Here is a 15,854-nt window from a genome sequence, read left to right as displayed (position 1 = left end):
TGGGCTAGTCACAGTTCTCTCAGAACTCTCTGAGCCCCACCTGTCTCACAGTGTGTCTGTTGTGGGGAGAGGAAGGGAAAGGAGCTTGCGAGCCACCTTGAGTCTCCTTACAGGAGAGAAAGATGGGATATAAATCTAAACTACTTCCCCTCCTTTCTTCTCCCAGTCAAACTGACCTTTTGCGCATTGCAACAGCAGAATGGGCTGCCAGCATTCCATGGCTGACTCTTCCCCCGGGCACCCAGTGGCCTTCTCAGCTGGTGTCAAGATGGCCTGCAGTTTGAGGCTGAGAGAGCAGCTGGTGTTCAACCTCTCTAGCGTAGCCTTTCAGCTTGTGATGCCACGCCCCGAGGGAGAACGTGCCTGGGATCTGGTGGAAGTTGCCTTGAATTCCACAAAGAAAGAGAAATTGTGACCTGTAAATGCTGTTAAATGTCTACATTTAATGTCATTCCCCTGGGGCTTGTTCTTTGAAGGGATCCAGTTGACCTGAACTGTATCCCTCTCCTAGGCACCAGTAATTGCTTGCACTTGCTGCTCCTTCTGATGCCCCCTGGTATGCCGGGCAGAGAGGGACTGGCTCCAAAGTGATGCCCTTTCTAAGGAGACTTTTGTCCTCTAGGGCAGTGCCGGGGAGGGGGGGCACCTGATTAGCCCCAGGAAATGTAAATGAAATGGGAGGGGGGGAAGAGCTGTGTCCTCCCGGTCTGTCCCCCCAACAGAATAGGCCTGTGGTGGCGAACCTTTGGCACTCCAGATGTTGTGGACTGCAATTCCCATCAGCCCCTGCCAGCGTGGTCAATTGGCCATGCTGGCAGGGCTAATGAAGTAGTAGTCGTAACATCTGGAGTGTAAAGGTCCTCCCTGAAACTCAAACTGTTGATGGCAGGTAGATTTGGATGTAAACATTTGCAGTAGCTGGAGGCTTTCTGTTGGGGTGGTGGTGGTTGCGAGCCACTTTAAGTCTGCATTGAGCAGAGAAAAATGGGTTAAAGGGGCCCAAATAAGAGGTGAGCATCAGGGCGAAGTGGGGACTTAAACCCGGCTCTCCTCGCTTCAAGTCTGACGTGGTGGCCCACAGCATCGCCCCGGTTCTGGAGTGGGACGGTGTTCCTGTGATGAAAGTGTTGTGCTTGGAGTTGTTCCCCATACCTGTGATGGCCAAGTTCACCTATAGCCGAGGAGGGCGTGGCAGGGGCCGCATCTGGCAAGGGGAGTTTACTATCGGCTCGACTTGGCTGGCCAAAAGGCCGTAATAATAAATATCTATCTATCTACTATCGGCTGGACCCTCCAGCTGTTTAATGACTGGCCTGGAGCCTTGACCCATGGAACTGCAGCCCCAGAGGGCAGGTCACTGCTCCTGGGAAATTGTGAAGCAGCTGGAGGGTCAAGCTGCACTAAGAGTGCCAGAGTGGGAGAGGAGCCTTGTCTGAGCCTGTGCCTGCTTTCGAGGGCTCTAGGTTGGATACAGATGCTTCCTGTTTTCAGCTTCCTTTTTTAAACCAACAGAACTCCCCCAGCCCATTCCATGTCACGCAGGATCCCCTACATGCCTCTCTGCTCCTTCGGTGTGGAACCAGGAATTCCCTCCCTGCAAGAGATCTGCCCGGCTGCTTTTCACAGCGTCCCATGTCCTGCATGAGAGTGCCTTGCAAGTCACTGCAGCCTTTGAACGAAAGGCCCATGGACAAAACGCCAGGCTCACCACTGTCAGCAGGAGCAAATCGCCGTGGCTGAGCCTCCGCCCCCCAGGCAGAAGCTCCCGGGCTCAATCCCAGCATCTCCAGGCAAAAGGACCAGGCAGCGGGGCCTGTGCCTGCCCTTTGCTGGAGACCTTGGAGAGCCAGCCATGGGTGGCCAGTCTAAGTGGACTGACAGTCTGATGCACTGCAAGGCGGTTTCATGTGCTCATGGGCCGTGCTCAGTGATAGAGCATCCGCTTGGCATGCAGAAGGTCCCAAGTTCGATCCCCAGCATGTGCAGTTTAAAGGGCCAGACTGCAGGGGATGTCAGAGACGGCTGCTGAAGGCTGCCAGTCTGCTTAGACCAGAGGTCTGCAACCTGCGGCTCTCCAGATGTTCATGGACTACAAATCCCATCAGCCCCTGCCAGCATGGCCAATGTTCATGGACAACAGTCCATGAACATCTGGAGCACCATAGGTTGGCCACCCCTGCCTTTCGGAGAAGGAATTTGCAGTTCCATCGTTAAAATAGAAAGAAGTATGTGAGTAATCAAAGGCTGTGCGTGTTTGAGTACTTAAGAACATAAGAACAAGCCAGCTGGATCAGACCAGAGTCCATCTAGTCCAGCTCTCTGCTACTCGCAGTGGCCCAACAGGTGCCTTTGGGAGCTCATGTGCAGGATGTGAAAGCAATGGCCTTCTGCGGCTGTTGCTCCCGATCACCTGGTCTGTTAAGGCATTTGCAATCTCAGATCAAGGAGGATCAAGATTAGTAGCCATAAATCGACTTCTCCTCCATAAATCTGTCCAAGCCCTTTAAAGAAGCTATCCATGTGAGTGTGCATCACCACCTCCTGTGGCAGCATATTCCAAACACCAAATCACACATTGGCATTGCGTGAAGAGAAGTGTTTCCTTTTATTAGTCCTAATTCTTCCCCAGCATTTTTCAATGGATGCCCCTGGTTCTAGTATTGTGAGAAAGAGAGAAAAATTTCTCTGTCAACATTTTCTACCCCATGCATCATTTTATAGACTTCAATCTATAGATAGGCGTTGTTAGCACAGGGTGAGTGGACTAAGAGAATTGGGCCAGCCGAGTTCCCCTGCGTGTGGACAGGGACTGTTGACATCTCAGCCGAGACACGTCTCTTCTGGAGCTGCTAAGTCAGAGCCTGCAGCTGACGTGGCTCCTTCTCTGGGCTGAGAAATTAGACTGTCATCTGCCAAGACTGGCTTGGGTCATATCCCATGCTCCGGTTGTCATCCAGCTTTTTGTTTGGGGGGGGGGGGGGGGGGGGCGACAACTGTGCAATGCTGTAAACAGACCTCCAAACAAAGGCTGCTTTTATTGAGCCTCTTGCTTCAAGAAAGCTGACTTTCCATCTCACAGGGAAGGTGCAGAGCTAGATCTGTAGCCGGTTTTCCCTTGACGGTGGGACCCCTTGCTTATGGAGGTGGTCTCCAATGAGAACGGCTGGCTGCCAGACGGGGGGAGGGGGGTATGCAGTCATACTGGCCTGCCCTTCATTTAAAAAAGAAAGGCTTGAGGCTAGCTTTGTTCTCACACTTACCCTGTAGTGTAGGGCCAATATTGGCTTACCTTGCAAGGGTGCTCTATGCAAAGGTGCCGATAAGCATCAACGGTTTTGGGAAACGCTGTACCTGAAGGGAGTGTGTTTGACCGGCAAAATGCACCAGAGTTCAGTCTGGGCCTGAACTCCTTAGTGACCATTTTTCTTTTGTTAAGTGAGTTTTGAGAACTCCCTCCCCTCTTCAACCCCTGCCCATTTCTCCTGGTCTCTTCCTAGAGGCTGGTCAGCTTAGTCCTAAATGTAACAGGCTTCCTGGCTTCGGTAATATGCGAGGACTTCCTGTTGAATGGCCACCTGATAGGGGTGACGCTTGCCTACAGTGAGAGCCGTCCTTGTGGTTGTCCCCCGCTCAAAGTTTGCTTGTTGGAAGTTGGATTTCTGCCTGTTGCCTAGCTGAGCTGCAGCTCTCTGTGAGTTCCATGGGGGCTGAGGTTGTGGGCTCCTTAAAGTGTCGCCTTTTAGAGTCATTGACTTCCCCCGGTTGGTTGGCGCTGCCGTATTGATCTGTGCAAAATGGATGAGAAAAGCAAGCAAATGAGTCCTGCTGGCGTTTGAGAGCAAGGGGCGCCAATGAAGTTGTTGGGCTATAGAAGTTGGACTAGTGACAGTAACGAATAATTGCCACTGTAGAATTCCTTGCTAGGGCATGTCATGGCAGCCGGGAGCACAGATGGCTTCTAAAGAGATGAGACAGATCCATGAGGGAAGAGGGCCGTCAGGGGCCACCGCGCGAAACGGGATGCTGGACAAGATAGACCACAGGTCTGATCCAGCAGGGCTGCTCTGACTTTTTAAAAATGTTAGCCAGCATTCACCCCTGCTGCTGTGTGAATTTTTTGGGGTGCATTTTCTGCAACAAGCTGTATATAAATTCACCTTTAAATGCAGTGGACTCCACAGAGTTCCTCCTGTGCTTCTTTCCTCCCCGTATTTCTGAGCTTCGACCCTTGTTTCCAGATTGCCTTCTGTCTGAGAAATGCCCTCTCCTGCTATTTAAAACATAGAAGCATAGAGCTGGAAGGGACCTCGAGGTCATCTAGTGCAGCCCCCTGCACAATGCACAGGAAATTCACAACTTTTTCCCCTCCCGCCCCCACTCCCCTCCCCACTTACTCCAGCTCTATGTCCAGAGGAAGGGGAAAAACCTGCAAACTCCCTGGCCGATCTGCCTCACCCCAAAGGGGCAATCCATCGGCATTCCCTTGGACAAGTAAAGAAGAACCACAAGAGGCAACCACTGACTCGTCCCTTCCTGCTGCCTACCCCCACCCCACTGGTGATCTGCCGAGAAGTTCCCTCCAGAAGTCAAGGAAATTTTGTTCACAGAATTTAGAGGCCCAGATGTTCGAATCAGATGGTGCTGTCAGATCTCAGAATCCAAGAAGGGTCAGTACTCGGATGGGAGACCCTGCAGAGGAAGGCCGTGGCAAACCACCTCTGCTTCTCGTTTGCCTTGGAAACCCCTTGCTATGGTCGCCATATGCTGACTGTGACTTGACCACACTTTACACATCCCACGGTTGACTCACTTGAGAATGCTCCTTCGCGCATAAGAAGAAAATTGCCTTCCGGCTTGTGGGGTGGGGTGGAAGCGGGAGGTGGGCTTCCCCCAAGATCAGAGGTGGGATCCAGCAGGTTCTCACAGGTTCCCGAGAGTAGGTTACTAACTATTTGTGTGTGCCGAGAGGGGGTTACTAATGGGTGATTTTGCCACGTGATTTTTGCCTTAGTTAGCCTGCTTATCCTCCCCTCTCAGCAGTTAAGCACCAGAAGCTTGAAACCTTCTAGCTTAGGAGAATTGCACTTTGGCTGATGCGTGGCAGCCTGCGCCCTGCGTGCATTCGTTTCCACCCAAGGACCCGAGCGCAGGCGGCTGCATCCTTGCCACAGCCCGCCCACGCCCGGAATGCCCGCCCCTGAAGGCTTGGCCATGCCCCCGTCATGCCCCGCCCAGCCCCATTGGCACAGTTTGAATCCCACCACCATGGGAACCTGTTACTAAAATTTTTGGATCCCACCACTGCCCAAGATTCCCTCCATATTGACATTTTATGCACAGTTGCATTCTGTGTGGGTCCGGGAAGAAATGAAAAGGTGGTTTGTGTAAACAGAGGTCCCACTGAAGCAGCTCCGATGCAAAATGAAACCCTGGATGGAGCCTGTCAAAGCCTTTCATGGTTTCCTGGCTGCATCTGACTTGCAAAGAATGCCGAACTGTCAGTGGGGCCCGGAGCCAGATTCTGGCATGTTGAGATCACCTTAAAACCGTGGTGGCGAACCTTTGGCACTCCAGATGTTATGGACTACAATTCCCATCAGCCCCGCCAGCATGGCAGGGCTGATGGGAAGTATGATCCACTCTTCCCTGGAAGTATAAGAACACTCCTGCCACCTATAAACTTAATGGAGACACTGAATTCTTCAACTCAACAGAGTTTGGGAAACATTTCAGGCTGTTCCACACAATGTTGGAAGCTGTATGTATGATTCTGTGCCCCCCCCTCCTTCCACCCCCAGTTTTGAAGTTTGTGGTTTGGTGATGGAGCTGAGAATTGTTAGAGACACGTACAAAATTAGTGTTCCCATGAATGGAGTGAAGATTTATGTAGCCAGGCTCTCAGCATTTACTAGCATTTAATTTTGACATCCTTTCTCCTGGAGGGAAGAATCTTGGCTTCAAAAATAAGTGAATTTTTTTGGGAGAAGATCAAGCTTTACTTGGGACTCTGCAAAACGACGCTAGAGGTGTAAAATTTTAGCCATTTTGACACTTAGGGGTGAAACAGTTTTTTCCCAGGAAAAAAGAATTTGGGGAAGAGCTGAAATAGATGCATTCTGCCTATCACCTCTCATTCCAAAAGGAGGGGAAATCAGCAATTTTTTCACTGTTCCTCTAGTTTCACTAGTTTCACTAGAAAAGTTTTCCCCCTTCCGTCTTCTGTCACCTTTTTCCCTTCAGCGAGTTTAGTTGTGTTTTTAATGAACACCGGGCATCAAGTAGGAGTAGATTTTAAATGGGTATAACTATTAAGTGCTATTTATATGTTGGTTTTTATGTTTTATCAATTGTTGGTTGCTGCCCTGAGTCCGTAAGAGGAAGGCCAATACATAAAAGTAATGAAATTAAATGAATGACTAGTCTGTACATCTGGAGTGAGTGGGACACTATTGATGACCAAGCTTTTCTCATGCAGAAAAACAAACTTTTTCATATGATGGCTTTTCCCTGGTGCTTCCCCAAATTTCCCCAAATCTTAGGACTTCCCATGCTTTAAATGCTCAGCTTGAAAAACCTTGCCTTAAGCATTTCATTAGACATTTGAAGTGTTTTTAGAGAGCTTTTTTCTTGGGCCTTCCTATCTCTAAACAAGGCAGCCGAGGGCCTTAATTTCACCTCTGGAGACACAAAGTGCCAGTGCCGCGGCTCTAAGAAAGGCATTTTCCGATCTTAAACCAGCCTGATACTTCCAAAGTCTCTGCATTGAAACTCCTGTCCATCTCTTCATTTAAAAAAATCTCCTGGAGGTTGTAGTCTCTGGTGTGTCATACAGCAAATCATGACCCCTTTTGCACTGAGCTCCGTACGTCTTCAAGCCCATATTGATCCTTGCCAATATCAGTAAAATGCTGTTTCAGAGTTGTCAATTCTGACCACAGCTGCAAAGAGAGATTTTTTTCACTCAAAAGAGTATTTATTAGTGAACTCCATTCTGGATAGAAAGGTGGCGAGAGAGGTTCACTAACTATCCTATTCTAGCTGGATGGAGACGGATGGGCAGGAGACGCATCCTCCTACTTTCACCATGCCAAGGGAGAGGATGTATCTCCTGCCCATCCGTCTCCATCCACGGCTTTAGAAACTCTGGGCTCAGTTTACTGAACCTATCTCTCCTGCTTCTATCAGAAAATAAGGAGACCATCATCTCTCTTTAATAGGTAGAAACTACAATAGATTAGAAATAGATTAGAAACTTGAATTCTTTTCTACAGTTGCCATAGTCATATGGAGCTTTAATTACAGTTTCTGTTTTAAAAAAAGGAGCAGCAGTGGCGTAGGAGGTCAAGAGCTCGTGTATCTAATCTGGAGGAACCGGGTTTGATTCCCTGCTCTGCCGCCTGAGCTGTGGAGGCTTATCTGGGGAATTCAGATTAGCCTGTGCACTCCCACACACGCCAGCTGGGTGACCTGGGGCTAGTCACAGCTTCTCGGAGCTCTCTCAGCCCCACCTACCTCACAGGGTGTTTGTTGTGAGGGGGGAAGGGCAAGGAGATTGTCAGCCCCTTTGAGTCTCCTGCAGGAGAGAAAGGGGGGATATAAATCTAAACTCTTCTTCTTCTTCTACAAACGACTCTGACTTTCTTTTGTGCCTAAGCGCTCTCTCTCTCCCAAACTCATCCACGTGGATATTGATTGCTTTAACTCCATGCATAGGAGGAGTTCACATCATTCTATCTAGCGGTTTCCTGTCTGCACACAGCCGATCCCTCCCCACGCAAAGGAACAGGGTGGTCTTAAATCACTGAGCTGCATATCATTGCAGCTGAAAGGCCACCCACTATCTGAACTGGCACGGCTCTAGCTGCGCAACGGAGGCAAGGGGCCCTGGAAGGAAAGCTGGGGCCTCCTTGCCAAACTGGCGTGTTGTGTTCAGCCAGGGCAAGAAAAGCTTTTGTGCGCTTAAGTCAATTATCTCTTTAATGCCTGATCATTAATCGTGCATATTACAAAGCCACGCATGAAAGTATGTCTTTGAGGAAAGGGATCAAATAGGACGAGCTTGCATTCAATTAAGAAAATATCACCATGTTGGAAGGAATTGCCTTCTTCCTACGACATCTGAATTTGGGAAGGCTGAAAATTAATTGGCTCCTCCTCTGCCCTTTTCAGCCCAAATATTAGCTTCCAAAGTTGCTTACAGCAACTATAAGTCATTATGAACATCAGTATGAAGCCCCAGGATGAGGAGGAGTGACGTGTTGTTAGGATATTCCTAGGCCAGATTTGCTTGCCTGCTGCCTCTTCTGGGAGTCTTAGTAGACCACAAACTGAATGTGAGTCAACTGTGTGATGTGGCAGCCAAGATAGCCAATGCAGTTCTGGGCTGTATCAATAGGAGTATAGATCTAGATTGGTTTTGACTGCAGGAATGGTAATAGTGATACTCTCGTTTTGAGAAGCAGAGCCAGTAGTATTGGCTTAGCAGGCAAACTTGGGAGGAGACCCACTACATTGGGTTTAGGGGGGGTGAGATTAACGCCAAATGGGTAGAATCATTAGAGTTGGAAAGAGACCCCCCCAAGGGCCATCAAGTCCAACCCCCTGCAGTGTAGGAACACATAATAATGCCACATGTGTGTAAACATTTGCGTGCTTTTCCTTCAGGAGGGTAGCCATATTTTCAGGAGTGGAGCGAGATTTCAGTCTGTCAGCACTTTAGATTTGGGGGGGGGGGGTAATGTGCTCTGTCCTTGAAAGGTTATAGTGTGGAAATTTTGCTGAATTCAAATCCAGCTCAGTTCCTTCCAGGGCTGAGCCACTGAAGACTAATTTTAAGGTGAGGCTGCACCTTTGACCTCCAGTTGATCAAACCAGCATGAAAGCTTTACCCAGAAGTCCAGTATAATCCAGATGTGTCGTATTTGATATGATTTATTTACTTTAGTTGACTTTTTTCATTCAAGCACAGAGTGGATTACACAGTGTTAAGTTAAGGCAGTCAATATGATGAGACAGATACTAAGCAATTTAATAAGATTAGGATTCAGAAAATCTGAACAAACATAGAATTATGCATGGGGTAGAAAATGTTGACAGAGAGAAATTTTTCTCTCTTTCTCACAATACTAGAACTAGGGGGCATCCATTGAAAATGCTGGGGGAAAATTGGGACATTAATAGAAAGGAAACTTACTTCTTCATTACTGTAGCGATGTGATGGGTGTTTTGGGAATATGCTGCCACAGGAGGTGGTGATGGCCACTCACCTGGATAGCTTTAAAAGGGGCTTGGACAGATTTATGGAGGAGAAGTCGATTTATGGCTACCAATCTTGATCCTCCTTGACCTGAGGTTGCAAATGCCTTAACAGACCAGGTGATCGGGAGCAACAGCCGCAGAAGACCATTGCTTTCACCTCCTGCACGTGAGCTCCCAAAGGCACCTGGTGGGCCACTGTGAGTAGCAGAGAGAGCTGGACTAGATGGACTCTGAGTCTGATCCCAGCTGGCTTGTTCTTATGTTCTCTAGGTTAGGAGAGACCTAGACCAGGTGCTTAGGAGCAGCAGCAGCAGAAGGCCATTGCTTTCACCTCCTGCACGTGAGCTCCCAAAGGCACCTGGTGGGCCACTGCGAGGAGCAGAGTGCTGGACTAGATGGACTCTGGTCTGATCCAGGACCCCCCCCAAGGTGGCATTCTCTGAAATGCTACCTGTTTGTTCCACTTGTATGGCCGAGAGGCGAGCTAAGGCAAAGCCCGGAGATACAGGGTCTCAATGCGTGGATGAGAGAAAGATTAGTTGCAAGGCAGAGGGTTTCAGATTTGGTCAGGGAACTGGGGAACCTTTTTTGGGATAAAAGGCAAGGCCTGTACAAAAGGGGCGGAGCTTCATCTTAACCAAGAGGAACCAGGCTGCTGGCGCTCAACATTAAAAGGTGGCAGAACAGCAAACTGATTCCTGGGGAAGCCGACAGGAGCTGAGGTGACTTAGGTTCGAATACAGAGTCCATGGGGATGCAGACAGAGAGGGAGGTTTTAAATCAACCACATACAAGTGAGGAACATAGCAAATGTGATAAGTGATAGTGTCTACAAAAGGCTAGAGGGCAAAACACATAAATCCCAGGTTAGGGACAGAGACAGAGTATACAAGTGTCTCTATGCTAATAGTAAAGCATTAGACCTAAAATGGGAGCTGGAGTACAGAGTTTTGAAGGAGGACATTGATATAGTGGGCATCACAGAGACATGGTGGAATGGGGAGAGCAGTGGGATGCTGTTATCCCAGGTTACAGGCTCTACAGGAAGGATAGGACAGAGGCATTATTGGGGTGGGGTGGCCCTCTACATCAAAGAGAGCATAGTGTCACATAAAATAGACAATGCAGGGGAGCTGAGGATTCCTCTACAGAAGCACTGTGGATATCAATACCAGGGTGAAGCATAGTTTAACATTTAGAATATATGGTCCCCTGACCAAAGCACAAGAGGATTCTGAGATGGAAAGAAATTAGAGGCCAACAAAAGCAAAAATGTAAATTGGTAATGGGCGATTTTAACTATCCCCATATAAACTGGAAAAAATGCATGTTCGAGGTCATAGTAAGGAGAGAACATTCCCTGGATATGCTAAATGACTTTATTGGCTTAGAGCAGATGGTTGTAGAACCAACCAGGGAGATGTGATCCTAGATCTAATTCTATAATGGGACCCAGGACCTGGAGTGCGGGGAAGTCCAGTGTTGTTGAGCGATAGGGAACAGTGACCACAATGCTGTCAGATTCAGTATCTTCATGCGGGCAAGTGACAACTACTAATGTAGTTACATTAAGCCTTCAGAAAGGGAAATTTCTCAAAGATAGAGGGGGATAGTGCTTGGGAAAGGAAAAAATCGAAGAGTCAAAACATCCCAAGGTGCTTGGAGGTTATTTAAAAACACAGTCTTAAAAGCTCAGCTGGAATGTGTTCCCACAGGTTAGGAAAGGCAGCGCCCAGTCAAAAAAAAAGCCACCATGGTTAACAAAGGGGCGTTGAGGAGAATTATTAGGGAAAAAAAAAGATGTCTTTTAGAAAATGGAAGTCAACTTAACTGATGCAGAATACCAGAGAGAACACAAATGGTGGCAAAGAGAAACAGAAGTTAGCTGTAAAGGGAGGCAAAAAAGGATTATGAGGAGCATGGCTGTGAACATCAAAACCAGCAACAAACAGTTCTTCAAAGTACATCAAAAAAGCAGGAAGCCAGCAAAGGAGCGGTAGGCCGTTAGATGACAAAGGAACAAAGGGTGTGCTAAAAGATGACAGAGTGCAGAAAAGCTGAATGAATTCTTTGCATCTGTCTTCACCCAAGAGGAGGTGAGGAAAATTCCTGCACCTGAACCAAGCTTCTTAGGGCCGAATCCAGAGGAACTAGAAGATAGTGGTAGACAAGGAAGAAGTTCTGGCAGCCATTGATAAACTAAATGTTACCAAATCCCCTGGCCCAGATTGCATTCACCCAAGAGTTCTTAAGAGCTCAAGCATGAAATTGCTGATGTTCTCACTTTAATATACAACTTATCCTTGAAATCAGGCTCCATCCTGAAGACTGGAAGATGGCCAATGTCACAATCTTTAGAAAGGATCTAGGGGGGGACCCGAAATTACAGGCCAGTCAGTTTGACATCTGTTCCTGTAAATTAGTAGAATCTGTCATTAAAAGATAAAATTATAAAACATGTGCTAAAAAGCAAAACCTGCTGAGAAAGAGTCAGCATGGCTTTTGCAGGGGCAAATCCTGTCTTACAAACTTACTAGAGTTCTTTGAGGATGTAAATAGGCATGTGGATAAGGAGGGAAACCAGTGGACATTGTCTACTTGGATTTCCAAAAGGCTTTGACAAAGTTCCTCACCAGAGACTATTGAGAAAACTGAGCAATGAAGGAATAAGAGGGGAAGTCCTCCTATGGATTAAAAACTGGTTGAGAAACAGGAAGCAAGAGTGGGTGTAAATGGGAAATTCTCACAATGGAGAGATGTGGGGAGTGGTGTCCCCAAGGATCCGTATTGGGACCAGTGCTCTTTAACCTGTTATTCATAAATGACCTGGAAGTAGGGGTGGAGTAAGCGTGGTGGCCAAGTTTGCAGATGATACCAAATTATGTAGGGTGGGTAGGAGAACCACAAAGGATTGCGAAAGGCTCAAAGCGGACCTTGATAAATTAGGTGAGTGGAGCTAAGAAAATGGCAAAATGCAGTTCAATGTAGCAAAATGCAAAGTGATGCACATGAGGGGCAAAAAAATCCAAACTTCACATACACACTTCACAGGGGGTCCCAGTGCTATCAGTCACAGACCAGGAAAGGGATTTAGGCGTCTTAATTGAGTAGTTCCATGGGAATGTCAGCTCAATGTATGGCAGCTGCTGTGAAAAGTAGCAAACTCTATGCTAGGGGATAATCAGGAAAGGAATTGATAATAACTTGCTGCAAAAGATTGTCATGCCCATATATAAAGGCTTAGGTAGATGCTGAAGCCACACTTAGGAGTACTGTGTTCAGTTCTGGTCACCACATCTCAAAAAAAGGATATTGAAGAGATAGAAAAAAGTGGTAAGAGAGACAGAACCTTGAGGAGGCTGATTGAGGGACTGGAGGCACCTTCCTTATGAGGAAAAGGCTGCAGCGTTTGGGGACCTCTTTAGTTTGGAGGAAGGAGGCGTCTGAGGGGATATGATTGAAGTCCTATAAAATTATGCATGGGAGTAGAAAATGTTGACAGAGAGAAATTTTTCTCTCTTTCTCACAACTCTACTAGAACCAAGGGGCATTCATTGAAAATGCTGGGGGGGAAGAGTTAGAACTAATAGAAAGGAAACACTTCTTCCCACTTAGCGTGTGATTGGTGTTTCTGGAATATGCTGCCACAGGTGGTGGTGATGGCCACTCACCTGGGATAGCTTTAAAAGGGAGGCTTGGACAGATTTATGGAGAGAGGAGAAGTCGAGATTTATGGCTTCTACCAATCTTGATCTCACTCTTTGATCTGAGATTGCAAAATGCCTTAACAGTCCAAGGTTAGCTTTCCGGGGCAGCAGCTTAGCAACATGAAGGCCATTGCTTTCACCTCCTGCAGGTGAGGCTCCCAAAGAAGGCACCTGGTGGGCCACTGCAGATACTTGAGAGCTGGACTTAGATGGACTCTGGTCTGATCCAGCTGGCTTGTTCTTATGTTCTTATGTTCTTATGATCCAGCTGGCTTGTTCTTATGTTCTTAGAATATTAGACATGATACAAAATGCAGAAATATCCTGTGACATCAGCAGAAAGTAAGTCAGCGATGGCAGGTTAATATATGATCCATAGTTTCTTGCCCATTATGAATGCCTACCTAGACCATTCAGCAGGTGCTGATGGGAATTGTAGTCCATGAACATCTGAAGCGCCAGAGTTGGACATCCCTGTGTTAAGCTGAGAGACTCTTAAACCCAGAACGGCGTTGGCTCCCCTGGGTGCGTTCAGCAGGTGCCTACTGCCTGGTTTGGTGGAACGGGAATCCTGGAGGTGCCAGGCGACCCCTGCAAAATGACCGTCAGGTTTTTAAGATCCTCCTTCTGACGCAGGAGGGAGCCACTGGCTTCTCATCAGGAAAGATCCAGTGCAAATTGTCTTGGTCGAAGAGCAGCATTTTGTGCGCCAGCATTCTGGTGTGAGGTCACCAACACCGTCCTCTTTGTCCAGGCCCACCACACTAATTTGCATGAGGCTCTCTCACAGTCCTCCTATTGTCCTCAGCAATGGCTGTTGCGTTAGTGCAGGAAGTGCATTTCCACGGTGCACAAATGATGTTTTGCTGGTGCTGAGGTGTCTGAGAGGGCTCTGGCAGAAACGTCTCTTGCCTCACAGGGAAATTCAAATTTCTAGGGGAGAAGGGAAAGTCCCCTTCTGCTTGGGGCTGCACCGTGCAGCCAGGAGAACTGCTCGGTCTGCTCCTTGTTAGAACAGAAGAAGCTGTGGAGGCGAGCTGTGCCGTGAGGTAGGACAGGTGGGTTGGGGAGGAAGCTGGGCGAGGGGGGAAGCGACTGGGGTAGTCCTAAATTGCTGGCCTGGAACCGTACTGGAAAGTGATGTTGTCAAGTCATGGCTGATTGTGACCCCTTGGAGTTTTCGAGACAAAAAAAGGCTGTTGGCCATTGTCTGCCTGTGTGTAGCAATCCTGAACTTCCTGGGTGGTGCCTCCCACCCAAGTACTAACTGCTGTTGTTCCTGCTGAACTTCCAAAATCTGAGGAGATGGCACCAGCCTGGGCTGTCCGCCATTCCTTGCCACTGTGTAGCACTCCTGGACTTCCTTCGAGATCTCCTAACCCACAGGAGTCCAACTCTGGTGCTTCAGATGTTCTTGGACTACAATCCCCATCAGCCCCCGCTGGCACGACCAATTGGCTATGCTGGCAGGGGCTGATGGGAATTGTAGTCCATGAACATCTGAAGTGCCAGAGTTGGACACCCCTGTCCTAACCAAATACTAACCAGGGCCAACCCAGCTTAGCTTCTAAGAACGGACACCCAGGGCAGGGCAGAACAGCAGTAGCCAGATATTTAGGACAAAAATGTTAAGTACCAAAAAAAGGTGGTCCCCAAGGGGTTTCTGGGTGCGTCTGTCTGTCTGTCTGTCTGTCTGTCTGTCTGTCTGTCTGTCTGTCTGTCTGTCTGTCTGTCTGTCTGTCTGTCTGTCTGTCTGTCTGTCAAAATGGCAGCTTAATATGTGAACAACTATTATAGAATGGGGTGCTGAATTTTGAAGAGTTATTGAATCTTCTTTTTAAAAAATCTCGATCCTTTATTTACTCGGCACCCAACACACACCAGCCGAGTGATCTTGGGCTAGTCACCGTTCTTCTGAGCTCTCTCAGCTCCACCCACCTCTCAGGGTGTTTGTTGTTGGGGTGGTGGTGGTGAAGGGAAAGGAGGTTGTAAGCCCCTTTGAGTCTCCTTACAGGAGAGAAAGGGGGGATATAAATCCAACCCCCCACACGAGACAGCTGAGGAAACCCCACTCCTGATCTGGCCTGACAAGCAAGGGGGGTTGCCTCAGCTGCCTTGCAGGCCCAATAAGCCCCCTCAAGGGGTGAGATTCGGCCCCTGGGCTGCATGTTTGACACCCCTCGTCTAAGGCATTTTCCTGTGTGTTCATGTGAGTGCCCACCTTCTCTGCAAGACAGGCAATTTATCGTGTGGGCATGGGCTATCTGTTCTGGAGAGTCATAACCGTGCTCCTGCTTTCCTTTCACTTCACAGTGTCCCCAGGAAAAATCATGGATGATCAACTATCCTACCAGGAATTCCTAGACCGCAACGACTCATGGCAGATGGGTGAAAGGGATCGATGCTTTGATTCTCAGCTGGCATTCAAACCTCCAGATATGACAGGTAGGAAACTGCAGAAGGAAACAACTCCAGTTTAGCCGAGTAAGAACAGAGGCCTCGAGTACAACTCAGGAGTGGAAACCGAACCCGTCTCCCTTACATAGCATGATGATGTGGGACGTGATTTGGAACTGGGGCTCTGTAACTTATTCACAGCTGCAGGGTCCGGTGTTAAGTGGAAGTGTTTGCCAATGTCAGAGAACTTTCCAAACCTAGGATCCCTTTCTAAGTGGTTTTGGCAGAAGAAAGTGGGATGCGTTTGCACACTGGATTTAGGACCCTTTATTCCTGTGTGGCTTGCTGATCACCATAGTTCTTGGCGCCATTTATGTCCCATGTGGGTTCTAGTGACCATCCCCAAAACATTGTTCTCTACTAGAGGTGGTGTTTGTGAATGGTAAACACAGTAGACTGACTGGCCAATTAAGCACAACTTGTTTGCTGCAT

General features: G+C 48.1%; 1 protein-coding gene across 1 annotated transcript in view; it reads left to right on the top strand.

The window, feature by feature from the left end:
* The window catches only part of MAP4 (microtubule associated protein 4), a 243,943-nt gene that overhangs the window by 126,949 nt on the left and 101,140 nt on the right, over window positions 1-15,854 (top strand). Inside the window, 1 exon segment of the mRNA XM_048510520.1 lies at window positions 15,279-15,410. Within this exon segment, the coding sequence (XP_048366477.1) occupies window positions 15,279-15,410 (132 nt within the window).

Source organism: Sphaerodactylus townsendi, linkage group LG11, assembly GCF_021028975.2.
Source record: "Sphaerodactylus townsendi isolate TG3544 linkage group LG11, MPM_Stown_v2.3, whole genome shotgun sequence".
Lineage (NCBI taxonomy): Eukaryota > Metazoa > Chordata > Lepidosauria > Squamata > Sphaerodactylidae > Sphaerodactylus > Sphaerodactylus townsendi.
This window is presented reverse-complemented; position numbering and strand designations above follow the sequence as displayed.